Source organism: Schistosoma mansoni (genome assembly GCF_000237925.1).
Source record: "Schistosoma mansoni, WGS project CABG00000000 data, supercontig 0440, strain Puerto Rico, whole genome shotgun sequence".
Taxonomy (NCBI): Eukaryota; Metazoa; Platyhelminthes; class Trematoda; order Strigeidida; family Schistosomatidae; genus Schistosoma; species Schistosoma mansoni.
Window position 1 is genome coordinate 7,141 of NW_017386272.1, and position 15,979 is coordinate 23,119.

Consider the following 15,979-nt stretch of genomic DNA (forward strand, 5'->3'; position numbering starts at 1 on the left):
AACTAAAAGCCAATCACAGACTGTTCAATCCGCGTCTTGATAAAAAGTGTCACTTGTGAAAAAAAGACACATCAATTCTGATCGAGCGCTATACTATACTGCAGGCCTTGAATAGATTGGTCTTTTTATTCGTGGAAATAGAAGTCATAACATGTCTATAATGACTTGTCCTACGTGACAACAGACAATATGGTATTCAGTACTTCTGAAATACATATTTCTTCTGGAGATTAAATAATATGTATTTGGTGTAGAAAGGTGCAAATTACACAGAATTACTACATCTGCAGGGCTGAGCCATGCCATACAGGTCAATTCTTGCCGCGTTTATCATTTCTGACTTTCTCTAAACGTACCATGTTGAATGTAGATTTTCTCAGTAATAATATGCTCAGCTTTCAAGATTGTATTGTTAGGGACTAATACCACTACAAGATATTGTGACTAAAAAAATACTATGTATGCCATTAAATTTAACTTTGGGGAAATCGACAACGGTTTGTTGAATATGAGTCAAATTTTTAATCACTATACAGATTACTGAGCCTGAAATCTAAAAAATTTTATTCCACAAGTAGAAAACTTGTTCCCTTTATAGAACATCTATGAGATATTTCAACATGTTTGATTTTGTAATAATCGTGATATACGCGCAAGCTTATGAATAAATCGTCGTAATGGAACAATGAATAGCGTATATATTACCCACCGACTCGGCAAGCAACTCAAGCAACACATTTTCTGATCTGACGCATTCAACGGAGCCAGTACAGCAAGGACATAGACATGATCAAATAGCATTTTATCACTTCGGTACTTTTTCCTCGTGTCAACTCTTCCAACTGATCTATTTGTCAGATCACTCCCTTATATCCACAATAGTTATCATATTCTCATCATTACTTTAAGCTCATCGCTTTTGTTGACACAGCCCATCCATTGGTTAGATTCAAGAGGAGATTTTATAAACACGTACACCTGTAACGGAGTTGAAATTGCTATGTATGATATACTAATGCATTCTATTTTCTTTCTGTTGCAGGGCGACTAAACATAAACTCTTTGGAGGAAGAAGAACAAGCCCTATGTACACTAACCTTACAGGATGACTCATAAGACTACTTTGTAAACTGACTCTTCCCGCTGTACCCTCGCGCACCGCGCTTTTTGATTTTGAAATAAAGAGGCTTGTGATTCCCACTGTGTTCTCTCTTGGTGTGAAGTCCTCGTTTAACATTGTGTGCTGTGCTGTTTTTCAGATCTGTACTGCTGTTCTCTAACTGCTGATTCCACGTGTTACAAGTGGTGATGGAGGTGTTCACTAAAAAACGCGATGAAAACCTGAACGAACCGCTGGTGATTCCAGTCAAGCCAACTACTGGCTCAGCTCCCCGTCAACCGCCACTCCTGGAAAACTCGTCAGACTATACAGTGTGGAAGTTCAAAGTTGTAGCATATCTTCGTAAAGTTCCAGCTTCGGAACAATTCGATTATCTGGTGTCCTACCTCAGTGACGAAGCTACCAAAAGAGCTATAGTTAACGGGTTTGCGGCGGACAATACTCTCGCTCAGAACTGGAAGATTCTCGATGATTGTTTTTCGACGCCGGTGGATCCCCAACAAGCAGCCATCCGATTTTTGTCACGACATCAAACACCCGGCGAGAATCCAATGGATTATTTTAATTCTTTGCAACAGATGGCTGTGCAAGCGTTTCCTTGTCTTGATGCCACTGGAAGAGATGAATTGATCAAGTCTCGGTTCGTGGAAGGGTTACTATCCAGTTCCTTGAAGGAACACTGCTTACTAAACCCTCCAACAGACATAAATTCCTTAAAAAGAGTTACATTCCGGTTCATGGCAGCCGAGCAGCTTAAAAGCCCACTTGACATGCACCAGCCAACTGCGATGGCAGTAATGCAGCCCACAAAAGCGAGTCGCCCACTGAACCCTCAACGCATATCTAACGTTACCCGGTCTTCCCACTGGAACAGCAGTCGAAGACAGTTCAATCCCACTGAGAAGAAGTGGAGACCAACGAATAGTTATCATGGTCGTCAATCCGAATGCCCGTACTGTCGAAGGTTTGGCAAAAACGCAAAGAAATGTGGTCATAATCGTTTTGGTAACACAAGTAAGCCGTACATTTTCCATTTATCTTCTTATGCTAACCATGTGCGTCCCATCACCATTAAGGCTAGAGTACAGGGTATCGATATCGAAGTTTTATTAGACACCGGAGCGTCAGTATCCCTAATTAAGAGCGAGTTTTTAGGAAGGCTTAATCGTAAAGTCCAACAGACGCGACACCCATCCACATTACTCACAGCTAGCGGAGACCCATTGAAAGTGAACTCTAAGGTATGGTTGGACCTAATGATAGATAGACATTCGTTCCGTCATGGGTTTTTAGTTTGTCCGACTTTGACTTGGGATATGATACTCGGAGTCGACTTCATGTTAGAACATAAAGCTTGTATATTTATGGACAGCTTGGAAGCTAAATTTGGAGAGACTAAAATACGCTTGCACCATACTAACACGCCATTTAAAGTTGTGTCATATGTGGGAATCTCAGACCTGGTGCGACAAGTAAACGACAACCGAACACTAAAAGAGAAAGATCGACATGCAACGATTGCCGTGCTTCAACAGTTTAGTTCGGTATTCGAAGAGAGTATTTCCGGCAATCGCACGAGTACGGTGCAACACACCATTTGCACGGGGGACCACAGACCACTTAGGCAACCGCCTCGTAGAGTGCCAGTACACTATCAACCACAACTGGATACGATGATAAAGGATATGCTTGACAAGAATATTATAGTACCGTCATCATCCCCCTGGGCATCACCTATCGTCCTGGTTAAAAAGAAAGATTCCTCTTTGCGTCTCTGCATAGACTATCGACGCCTTAACGCTATAACTAAGCGTGACTCTTTTCCTCTTCCGAGAATCGATGCTATATTAGACGCTTTGAGTGGCGCATGTTGGTTTTCAACGTTAGACCTAGCATCAGGGTACTGGCAAGTGGAAGTCAGACCACAAGATAGAAAGAAAACCGCATTTGTAGTGCCCAATGGGTTGTACGAATTCCAAGTAATGCCTTTCGGTCTAACGAATGCCCCAGCTACCTTCCAAAGATTAATGCAAACAGTTTTACAAGATATAGTACCTCATAAATGTTTGATTTATCTCGATGACATTATTGTGTATGGTAGCACACCCGAGCAACATAATGCTAATCTGAAAGCAGTTCTCCATCGCCTTCAACAATACAACCTAAAAGTAAAACCGTCCAAATGCCGTCTGCTGCAGAAAGAAGTAGTTTTCTTAGGACATCGTACCACTGCAGATGGAGTAGGCACCGATAAAGAAAAGACACGTGTCATTGTTAATTGGCCACAGCCCAAATCACCTGAAGACGTTCGTAGCTTTCTTGGCCTAGCTTCTTACTACAGACGCTTTGTCCGTGATTTTGCATCGTTAGCAGCACCCTTACACCGTTTGACGCACAAAGGACGAAAATTTTTATGGACTACAGAATGTCAACAGGCGTTCGATGTTTTGAAGACACGACTGAGCTCTCCACCTATATTAGCCGTTCCGGATACCTCAGTAAGCGGGGGAGAATTTATACTTGATACGGACGCCAGTTCCTCCGCTATTGGAGCAGTCCTATCACAAGTGGCCCCAGATGGGCAAGAAAGAGTTATTGCGTACGCTAGCCGTCGACTGGATAAGAGCGAAACAAGATATTCGACAACGCGTCGAGAGATGTTAGCATTAGTAAAATTCTTACAACACTTCCGCCATTATTTACTAGGTAAACCTTTCCGTGTACGCACAGACCACCGTGCATTACAATGGCTCCGCTCCTTCCGCGAACCAGAAGGACAAGTGGCACGCTGGCAAGAACGATTACAAGAGTTCGATTTCACATGCGAGTACCGACCTGGAAGCCGACATACAAACGCAGACGCTCTTTCCCGCATACCTCAAACCGCAGGTACTGTTAATGCAGTTCTTAGCACAGCCGTAGAGATCGATTGGCCTTCCCTGCAAGCAGCAGACCCAGACATGCAGATTATATATCAAAGACAGTTGCAGGGAAACCATAAACCATCCATGAAAGAGTTAAAGGATCAATCATTAACAACTCGCCGTATTTGCACTAAATGGAGTAATCTAAAATTATATGGTGACACGTTGTTCTTAATTAACGAAGCGAGACAACCTCTATTGGTAGTACCACGGATAAAAGTCGAGAGCATTGTGGAGCAGGTGCACCGCGAACTAGGTCATGCAGGAGAACGAAGAACGGAATACGCGGTCCGCCAGCGCTTTTGGTGGCCATCCATGCATGAAGATGTAGTGCAAATTTGCAAAAATTGTAACACGTGCTACCGTTTCAAATCGCCTCGACAGACATCTCGTGCACCGTTAACTCCCATGGTGACCACAGGACCACATCAGCGGGTGGGCATAGATATTATGGGACCATTAACAACAACAAAGAAAGGGAATCGCTACATACTGGTTATGGTAGATTACTTTACTAAATGGTGCGAAGCAGTACCCCTTCCCCAGCAAGACGCTCTTACGGTCGCCCGAGCTTTCATCGATCATTGGGTTTCCCGTTATGGCGCTCCCTTCTCACTTCATTCTGATCAAGGTCCAGCCTTTGAAAGTCGCCTCATCGCCGAGATATGCCAGCTTTTGGGAATCAGGAAGACACGAACCACTGCGTATCACCCAGAAGGTAACGGGCTTGTAGAAAGAACAAACAGAAGTATTAAAGCCATATTGCAAGCGTTTGTGAGCAGATCGTCGCAGGAGTTATGGGATGATGTCCTTCCTCAGTGCCTTTTAGCATATCGTACATCCGTACATGGCTCCACCGGGTTTTCACCCGCTATTTTATTATTTGGACATGAATTACGTCTACCAGTGGAAATACAGACGCCCCTGCTGCCCTGCGAAGAACAAGAGCATGTACCGTACATACGTACTCTCCGTAACCGCTTGGCTGATGCATACCGCTTGGTCAGCAGCAATTTGCGCAAAGCTAGTGAACATCAAAAGGACTTGTACGATCGTCGGGTGCACGGACCAGTGTATAAGGTCGGTGATCGCGTTTGGCTACGTCGCCCCATGGCATCGTCAGGGAGTTGCAGTAAATTTCACCAGCCATGGCAAGGCCCCTTTGAAATCGTCCTCATCCGATCCCCCACTACGTTCGTATTACGTAACTTGCAACGACCCCAGGATGACGTGATGATTGTACACTATAACCAAATAAAACCAGATAAGATGACAGTCTCCTCGGATACTCAGTTCGCCAATCCACCGCCTGCCACTACGTTTTATGAGGTACCATCAGAAGGAGGGACAGCATATCCATGTCCGAGACCAGGCACTGAGGACAGTGCCTATTTAAGAGAGGGGGCGGTGTAACGGAGTTGAAATTGCTATGTATGATATACTAATGCATTCTATTTTCTTTCTGTTGCAGGGCGACTAAACATAAACTCTTTGGAGGAAGAAGAACAAGCCCTATGTACACTAACCTTACAGGATGACTCATAAGACTACTTTGTAAACTGACTCTTCCCGCTGTACCCTCGCGCACCGCGCTTTTTGATTTTGAAATAAAGAGGCTTGTGATTCCCACTGTGTTCTCTCTTGGTGTGAAGTCCTCGTTTAACATTGTGTGCTGTGCTGTTTTTCAGATCTGTACTGCTGTTCTCTAACTGCTGATTCCACGTGTTACACATAAACTGTTGTCCGATTTCGACACAGCCATCGGCTGTCTTTGTACTATGGAAGCCTTTACTATTCCATTCTTGAACGACGCGTTAAACGCCTAGACACCTCACAAGTTGAGGTTTGTAATTAAACTTTGTGTTTATATAATAATAGAACCGCTTTTGTAGACAAATCGTTGTTTTGGAACTTCGATTTTGCGCGTATCTCAATCGGGTCATTTGGACGCTTTGATAGACTTAACAGTTCTCAACTTTGGTCTCATTGGTGTGGATACAGTTCTGAACTTTGGTCCTAATTGGTAAAGATACTTGCTGTAACTAATTTGGTCGGAATCGAGTCTGGTTCATTCATCCCAACGATGACGAAAACGAGAAGGATGAAGTACAACGATGACAGTTCCCAAGACACAGACAATTCTAATGCTGAAAATATTATTCCTTCAGTTTCTAAGGTGAATTCACCTATTTCTTTAAATCTTGCTCTTGATAATGTTTTACTTAACCCCAAAGACAGCTGTTCTGTAAGGGACAACTATGTAGAGACTAGATGTAGCATAGAAGATGGAGTTGTTTCTAGGGAAAAGGAAGTAGAAAAGATTGAGTTAGAGATTAGAGAACTTCAACTACGCAAACGATTGTCAGAGTTAACCCCGAACTCTTTAAGCCAAGTGAGAAAAGCAAGAGAGATCAACGAGTCATTGGGGTCTCGATCTGGGGACGTAACACCAGCAGCCTCGTTAAGGCGCCAATACACTACTGCACATTTGAGCGAAGCGGTGCAACTCAAAGCACAAGCGGATAGTATTGAAGATGCAACGGATATTCTAGTTTTACAACTGGATACCAGTAGCACCTTCTATGTTCGATCGTTCCCAGTCAGATAGAAATCAGAAGTCAGACGAGAAGAGGCAGGAAAGATATATTTGATTCGTTACCAATATATCGAGGACCTTTTCTATAAGCTGGCTAATGAAACGTAGGAGCTGTGTCCCACGCTGTGTTGAAACGTGATCTGGTGCGGATGCATGACCGAAAGCCTTCAGCTAAACAAGTCCACTTAAACAACGTGGTCAGCATCCAATGTCGAACACTTAATGAGCTATTGATTTTGGGGAATTATTTACAGCTACAGGTCACTCCCCCCCTAGTGAGGTAGTGATGCCCCTAAGACGTGACCAGCCAGAAGTTTAAACCCAACGAGTTTGTCGTTGGTAAACACTCTTCTGATAGCTTGCTTCGTTTAGCAGCGTCTGGTCGTCTTTCCTTAAACTATGGGACCAAAATGTACAACGTAGCAATAAAGAAATATAGTACAATGAAAATTTCGGTTCCTTGCGAAACTTCGTCGTTCTTTTCCAGCCGTCCTGGAAAAGAGGAAAAATAGAACGTGTGAGTGCATGTCGAAAATACACTCGTACTTGCGTAAGGACACAAGATGAGCGGAAAAAAATAAACTGATACACTTACAAACAGCGTAAAAGCGATCGGGAAAAAAAGGTTTTCTTTTGGGTTTTTTTTATGTATAAAAATATATATATACGCTCAAAAAAAAATAAAAATGTTTTTTTTTATATAAATAAAAAAATGAGCATATTAAAAAAAATTTTATAATGAACTATGAAAGGGTAATTCAAGATAAAGCTTATGTCCTACGTGCAATATTCGTTAAGATGTTCTGGAAATCTTACTCGTCTTCCAGAACGCGTTGTTTTAGGTTTTCCTATCGACGTTGACGAAGTATCAAGTTGTGTGTCGGTTGTCGTGTAGGGTACTACGAGTGTAGTAGCTGTGTCGTTTGCTTGTACCGAAGGAAAATCGACGTAGATAGGGTTTCCTTCTAGGTACGCAGCTTTGAGTCGATCGATACTGATGCTATCTTTCGTACCGTTCTTATCGACTACATAGTACTTAGGTTCGCGTTGAAGAACTTTGAAGGGTCCTTCGTATGCTGATTCGAGGGGTCGTCGATGTGAGTCTCGACGAACGAAGACGTGTGTACTATGTCGTAATTCGGGTTGAACGAAAACATCAGTTGATTGAGGTCGAGTGTGAGCAGGTTTAACTGAACGCATAGCGTTTGTAAGCCTACTCGTGTAAGAGTTTAGATCCATGTTCAATGAAGAAGCTGAAGGATCCACGAATTCTCCTGGGAGTCGGAGTGTCGTTCCGTAAACGAGTTGAGATGCCGTGTATCCAATGTCAGCTTTCACTGCATTGCGGATACCTAGCAAGACGAGTGGAAGAGCGTCTGTCCACTGTGAAACGTTTGAAGCTGATAATGAAGCTTTTAGTTGTCGATGAAAACGTTCTACCAACCCGTTTGCTTGTGGGTGGTAGGCGGTCGTTCGGAAGCGCGTGATTCCTAATAGTGAGGTCAGACAACGGAAAAGTCCAGATTCGAATTGGCGTCCGCGGTCTGTAGTGATTGTGGAAGGGCAGCCGAAATTTGCTACCCATCGTTCGACGAAAGCACGGGCCACGGTTTCAGCAGTAATGTCCTTAATCGGTACTGCTTCTGGCCATCGCGTGAAACGGTCTACGCATGTTAGGAGATATGAGTATCCGTTCGAGCCGGGTAAGGGTCCTACTAAATCTATATGGACGTGGTCGAAACGAGCGTCAGGGGTTTTGAAAGAGCCTAAGGGACATTTGTTGTGTCTGATCACCTTAGATTTCTGACAGCTTACACAGGAGCGTGCCCACTCCCTCACGTCTTTATTCATGCCAGGCCAACAAAATCGTTCGGCTATAAGTTCGATTGTTGCACGAGCACCTGGATGAGAAAGATTGTGCAACGTATTGAAGACGTTGCGGCGATAATGTTTTGGTACAATTGGACGATCCCTACCTGTAGATGTGTCACAGAGTAAGGTTTCCTTACCTGTTCCCATCTGCCTAATACTTAGTTTAAGAGTTGTCGAGGATAACTCATGCTGAAGATCAATGTCTTCTTTTTGAAGCTGAGCGAGTTTAAGAAGGTCGATTCCTTGGAAACTGTTCAAGGAGCTAATTCGAGACAAGGCGTCTGCGACTACATTGTTTGCTCCAGAAATGTGTTGTATGTCTGAAGTAAACTGCGAAATGTAGTCGAGTTGTCGAGACTCTCGCGGTGAGTACTTGTCTGAAGATGAATTTAAAGAGAAGGTAAGAGGTTTGTGATCGGTAAAAAGCGTGAATTCTCTTCCTTCGATGGAATGTTGAAAATGCCGTACAGCACAATACATAGCTAGGAGTTCCCTACCGAACGTGCTGTACCTAGATTCCGCGTCTAACAACCGTCTCGAGAAAAATCCTAGAGGTTGCCATGAGTTGTTAACCCATTGTTGTAAGACTGCTCCGATTGCTGAGTCGGATGCGTCTACTGCGATACTAATGGGCGCTTGAGTGTCCTGATGAGCAAGCAGGGTTGCTTTAGCGATGTGTTCCTTAACTGTGGAGAATGCTTTACGGGCTATGTCGTCTAAACTAATTGATTTCGCATTTCCACGAAGCTGATCGGTTAACGGTTTCATAAGGGACGCGCATTTAGGTATGAACCGTCTATAGGAACTTACAAGTCCGTTAAAAGTTCGTAAGTGCTTGATCGTGATCGGTTCTGGGTAATCCAGAATGGCCGCCACTTTGCTCCTAAGGGGTCGGATGCCTTGGGCATCAATAGTGTGTCCTAAGAAGTCTAAGGAGTTAGTTGCGATTTGGCATTTCTGAATGTTGACAGTAATGCCATGCCTTTGGAGTCGATCGAAAACAATGTCCAGATGCTTGAGATGTGATTCTCTGTCCGGACTTGCTATCAGACAGTCATCAACATACGCATGTACGAAGTTGAGACCTCGGAAGACGTCGTCTATAAACCTTTGGAAGGTTTGAGCCGCATTTCTTAAACCAAAAGGCATTCGTAGAAATTCGTAAAGACCGAAGGGAGTGATGATGGTGGTTTTAGGAATGTCGTCAGGTGCCATCGGGATTTGGTTATAAGCTTTAACCAAGTCGATTTTCGAAAAGACAGTTGTACCTTTCAAGGTAGCTGTCAAATCGTGAATATGAGGCAGCGGGTAACGATCGGGAATGGTTTTAGCATTCAGACGCCGATAATCACCAGTTGGCCGCCAATCATTGCTGTCCTTTTTAGGGACCATGTGCAATGGGGATGCCCATGGACTATTCGATGGTCGAATTATCCCTAGGTCCATCATGTGGTCGAATTCGTTTTTAGCTAACCTAAGCTTCTCGGGAGCGAGTCTTCGGGCTTTCGAAAATACAGGTGGTCCTGTAGTCGAGATGTGATGTGTAACATTGCTGGTTACACAAGGTAATTTCGATTGCGATTGGCATATCCCGGGGTATTTGTCGAGTACTGCTTGGTACAAGGGGTCTATGGTGTGCTTAATCGTGACTGGGGATAACCTGCAACCAGAACAAGGAGTTACGCAAACGGATAACTTAGTGTTTCCGTCTATTAACCTTCGTGCGCGTGTGTCGATGAGTAGATTGTGGTGTTGTAACAGGTCTATACCAATGATTGGCATAGAGACATCTGCAACCACGAAAATCCAGTGTATGGGTTTGCGTAAACCCACGTTAAGGTAGACGTACCTTTTACCGTAAGTAGCGATCGGCTTTCCGTTTGCCGCCTGTAAACTTAAAACAGACTCGCGAAGTCTGTCGTCGAGATTTGCTGGAAGAACGCTAACTTCTGCGCCAGTGTCGACGAGGTAGCGAACTTTCGTAGTCACATCCGTGACATATGAGAGACGGCTGTGTTCGCCGGCTACGGTTGCCGTTAACGCGTGCCGGCTGGGAAGTTTCCCGAAATCTTATTCGTGTCAGTCGATTTTGAAGTCGGATAATTGCAAGGTTTCCTGCAATTTCTGGAAAACTTACCGTACTGGTTATGATACCAGCACCAGTCGGGATTGTCTGTCTCTCGTGGTCGAGAGCCAGATCGCTTACGTGAGGCGCTTCTACGCGGGGTTTTTGACCGACTACGGTCATTGCGAACTCTAAGATATCGTGTAAGCGTGTGACATAGTTCGGCCATGTCAGTCGAGGTCGATTGGGGTTTTTCTTTGATAGTAAAAACCTCGGCCTTAGAAAATTTGGTGATTTCCAAGATTCGATCGGCAGATGCAGCTAGTTCATCTATGGCATTGTTTTGAAATGAAACAAGCACTGCCTGCACCTGTTGAGGGAGTTTAGACAAGAAAAGTTGTCGAAATAGGCCATCATCGAAAGTTCGTTGGCCGATGACTTCTCTCATTCTAAGCAACATGTCCGTCGCAGAACCATGTTGTAAGTCGATATTGTTAAGGAGTTGGTCTAACCGTTGTCGATCAGTTAGGTCTCCTCGTTTTAAAATCGATAGCTTAAGCGATTCGTAAGGTTCGGAAACATCACTAGTAAACATACTAGGTGTTACGTACCTGTTAAACTCGCGCGGTAACGCCTTAACTACCGCGAGGAAACGTGTGCGCGAGTCCGTGATTCCGTGCATGCAAAAATCGGCTTCTGCATAGCAGAACCAGGACTCGATATTGTCGGGCCAAAATGGCGTTAACTGAATCGAAATAGGGGGAATAGACTTTAACTTAAAGACCTTGGGTGAGTGTTCCGTCATAGTAATATAGCTAACGAAAAATGTCTAATTAAAATATATCCGAGAAAAAAAATTCGCGAAAAAAGGTATATCACAATATATAAAATTCAAATAATGAATAATAATATTCCAAAATGGAACAGACTCACAGTATATTGTATATTGACTTGGTGTACCAGATCACGTCGGTCTCACCAATGATGATGCAACGGATATTCTAGTTTTACAACTGGATACCAGTAGCACCTTCTATGTTCGATCGTTCCCAGTCAGATAGAAATCAGAAGTCAGACGAGAAGAGGCAGGAAAGATATATTTGATTCGTTACCAATATATCGAGGACCTTTTCTATAAGCTGGCTAATGAAACGTAGGAGCTGTGTCCCACGCTGTGTTGAAACGTGATCTGGTGCGGATGCATGACCGAAAGCCTTCAGCTAAACAAGTCCACTTAAACAACGTGGTCAGCATCCAATGTCGAACACTTAATGAGCTATTGATTTTGGGGAATTATTTACAGCTACAGTATCAAGTCACTAGTTATGACAGCCAGTTTACCTAAGATAGAGGTTATGAGATTTGATGGAAGTCCTTTGAAATTTTGGACGTTCATAAAGGGATTCAAGGCTAACATTGCCGACAGAGTAGAGGATGATACTCAGAAATTAATGTACCTGATACATTATTGTGAAGGCGCAGCTAAGGACGCTATCGAGCACTGTGTTTTATTACCAGAAAGAGAAGGTTATACCAAAGCTATTAGCATTTTACACGAACAGTTTGGCAAACCACATGACATAGTAGAAGCGTTCTTAACATAATTGTTAAATGGAACGCCACTAAATCAAGACGATGTATCGGGACTACGGAAATTAACAAGACTCATGACTAACTGTAAGATAGCCTTGACACAGATGGGCAGAAATGCCGATCTGAATTGAACAACCGGTCCGCTTCTATTAGAGCTACGATCCATACATGGTCGAGTAAAGGAAAAGTTCATTGTGTAATTTGCTGTGATACCCACGAAGTCGTATCTTGCCCACAACTGCTAGCAGTAAGACACAACGAAAGGCTAGAATTACTGAAGAAGTTTAAACTTTGCTTTAATTGCTTAAAACCCAATCATCGAGCAAAAGACTGTCGGCAATCCGTGTTGTGTGAAATTGATGGCTGCAAGCGACGTCACCATAGAATTCTTCACAACACAGAACCTGATGCTAAACAAACATGCTGTAATTCTACTTATTCTGCTGGAACGTATTTAGGATTTGTGCCAGTCAGGTTACATGGTCCCACAGGACATGTGGATACCTATGCATTATTGGATAATGGCTCAGACTCGACACTAATGCTTAGTGATGTGGCAAAGCAGGTAGGAATTTCAGGTACAGTGACAAGATTGAACATATCTTCTGCAATTGGAGCGTCATCTCAGAACTCTGAACTTATTAATTTCGAAATCGAATCTTTAGACAAGACTAATCGAATCAAAATCGAAGGTGCATATGCTATAAACAACCTACCTATTAAAAGGGCAGAAATCCCACCAACGGACTTCCAAGAAAGATGGAAACACTTGAAAGGTGTACAGCTACCCACCATAGCTTGTGACAAGGTTGGTTTGTTACTTGGTGTTGACGTTCCAGAGGCCCACTGGGTTATCGATCAGCGTATCGGGAAACCTAAACAACCCTACGCATCACTAACTATGTTAGGATGGGCTTTATTTGGACCGACAGGTCAACTTGATAAAATTTCAGCCTTCATAAACTGTTTAGAAGCAAAAGGTTCCGTCGAGGAGGCTATTCTCAAATTAGTTGAACATGAATTTTCTGAAAATAAGTACTCTGATAAAGTTGCCATGTCCCTATGTGATAAGACCATTATGGAAATTACTGACAAACAAACAGTATTGCTTGATGGACATTATCAAGTGCCGATGCCCTGGAAAGTGGATTGGGACTCACTTCCAAGGAGTAGATGTAGTTTCATCATAAGCAAGTCTAGAATAGCACCCCTGAAATTTGTCAGTGTTTCTCGTCTTGAACTACAAGCCTCAGTACTGGCAGTGAAGTTGATGAGGCAAATAGTAGAAGAAATAAAGCTAAAGGACATGACTGAAATCTACTTCTGGACTGATCTTATAATAGAATTAAATTACATACTTAATACGACGTCACGTTTCAAGTATGTAGCATCATCCATCAATCCTGCTGATCTAGCTTCCAGAGGAATGTGTAAGTATGACCCTAACCGTATTAAAGCTTGGCCTTCAGGTCGCGAGTTCCTAACGACTGAGAAAGATAAGTGGCCTGAGTATAGACGAGAAGAAATATTAAAACTCCCAGTCAAGCTAGAGTTAAAGAACGCCACAACCTTGGACACCATAACTACAGTTTTTCCCCTTGATAAATTTATATCCCATTTTTCGTCATGGATTAAACTCAAACAAGGCACAGCTTGGCTCATCAGATTCAAATGTCACCTCTACAATAAAATGATCGTAAGGGGACCCTTTACGCCTAACGAATTGGATAATGCCGAGACTTATTAAAATACATAAAAGCGCAAGACTTTGAGGAAATTAGACAATGGATTAAACGACACAAGCATTCTGATAACATCCTGTCCAAAATTCATGTTATTGATAAGTTACGTCCAATCTTGATTGACAACCTGATTCGCGTAGGAGGACGTTTGAACTGTAGTGATCTCCCGTTAGAGCAAAAACATCCGATTATTCTACCTAGCAAACACCCTATAACGGAGCTTATCATTCGTCACCACCATCAAGCTGACGGACACATGGGGGTGTACTACACACTAGCCTCCTTGCGCAAAGGGTTTTGGATCTTAAAGGGAACTACTGCAATTAAGAGGATCATACAAAAATGTATAGGCTGCTGTATTAGATCAGCCAGGCCGATGTCACAACTGATGGGAGACTTGCCACCTACGCGGATAACAACCGACTTCCCGTTCGCAACGACAGGAGTAGACTATTTAGACTCAATCATGATTAAGGAGGGACGCAAACCTCGAAAGTGTTACGGATGACTGAACAGTAGAGGATAGAGAGACTCTTCAGAGTGACTGTGTCTAGAGTAAATTGTACCATTGTCACCTCTGAATGTTTTTACGTTAGTCCTCAATCAGCGAAAGTAAGGAAAGACATGCTGTCTTTGGGGGGGGGCAGTGTTAAGTTTGTCTTACATTGTTCCTAATCGCTCTCCTTCCACTTCTTTGTTTATTGTTTTATACTACTTATTCATATTCAGTAAGCCCCCAAAAGCCCTGGTACGGCCGAGAGTGGGGAGAGTCTACTCTCCCTCTCGAAATGCTCGCACATGGCCAGCGAATATATAGCCTCTGCCAGGGAAGTCCTACTCACTGCCTTCTCGTGGCGGGGGTGTTGTTTACGAAAGTGAGGGGACGAAAAGCGAATGTCCGGCGCTTTTTGTTAAGTCGGATACATTGGCATGGATTGTCCTGGAGATTAACTGCCTTTAGTATCGAGTTTCTTACAGTTTTAATGGCAACTTTGTCAGGTATATTATATATAACCACATTATTTCGAGAGATTATTCGCTTGGTGACTTCACTAGCTATCAAGTCAATAACGGATTCTACTTTGATCCTGTCTTCGAATTCAGAAGTAACTATATCCTTGGACAACAGTAGTCGAAGGGGTGACAGTGTCTTTAGTTCAAATTTAAGATCATCATGCTTTAATAAAGAGCCCGCAAGTGACTCCACTTAATTGCTTAAAGACAGAGGCTAATTCGCTCTTAATAAGATCGATACCATCTGTTCGTGAGTTAGAACTCATTATTAAGTTAGACATGCAGTCATCCAGCAACATGTGTGGAATAAGTCCACTCCCACTATTATCTGGTGCAACAGGAGTTGCAGAGCATGGGGTATAGGTAAGACCAGAGTTGTTAATATCTGAAGAAATAGGACTTTTTCAAGCTCGTTTTTGTGTCAGTCAAACCACTTTTCTTCAAGGGTTAACTGAATGTTATTATTGATTTTTAAACTGTGGTTTAACGATATATAAGGACTTTGTAATAAATACCGTGTGATCGTAACGCAAACTCCAAACGTCCCATAGTTTAAGGAAAGACGACCAGACGCTGCTAAACGAAGCAAGCTATCAGAAGAGTGTTTACCAACGACAAACTCGTTGGGTTTAAACTTCTGGCTGGTCACGTCTTAGGGGCATCACTACCTCACTAGAGGGGGAGTGATCTGTAGCTGTAAATAATCCCACAAAATCAATAGCTCATTAAGTGTTCGACATTGGATGCTGACCACGTTGTTTAAGTGGACTTGTTTAGCTGAAGGCTTTCGGTCGTGCATCCGCACCAGATCACGTTGCAACACGGCGTGGGACACAGCTCCTACGTTGCAATAGCCAGTTAATAACGAAGTCTCTCGATATATTGGCAACGAATCAAATATATCTTTCCTGTCTCTCCTCGTCTGACTTCTGGTTTCTATTCGACTGGGAACGATCGATTATAGAAGATACTACTGGGTGCTAAGTGTAAACTAGAATATCCGTGGTATCCTCACACTGTCTCTCCCTGATAGCATACCATCTAATGATCGAC

General features: G+C 43.1%; 1 protein-coding gene across 1 annotated transcript; it reads left to right on the forward strand.

Annotated features, from left to right (window-relative positions):
* Positions 1-1,308: 1,308 nt before the first annotated feature.
* On the forward strand, positions 1,309-5,671 carry Smp_183860 (hypothetical protein; the record flags this gene model as incomplete). Its single annotated transcript, XM_018792255.1, has 1 exon — positions 1,309-5,671. One exon carries the CDS (start codon positions 1,309-1,311, stop codon positions 5,455-5,457), a length of 4,149 nt encoding a protein of 1,382 aa, XP_018644530.1. The 3' UTR covers positions 5,458-5,671.
* Between the last annotated feature and the right edge of the window lie 10,308 nt (positions 5,672-15,979).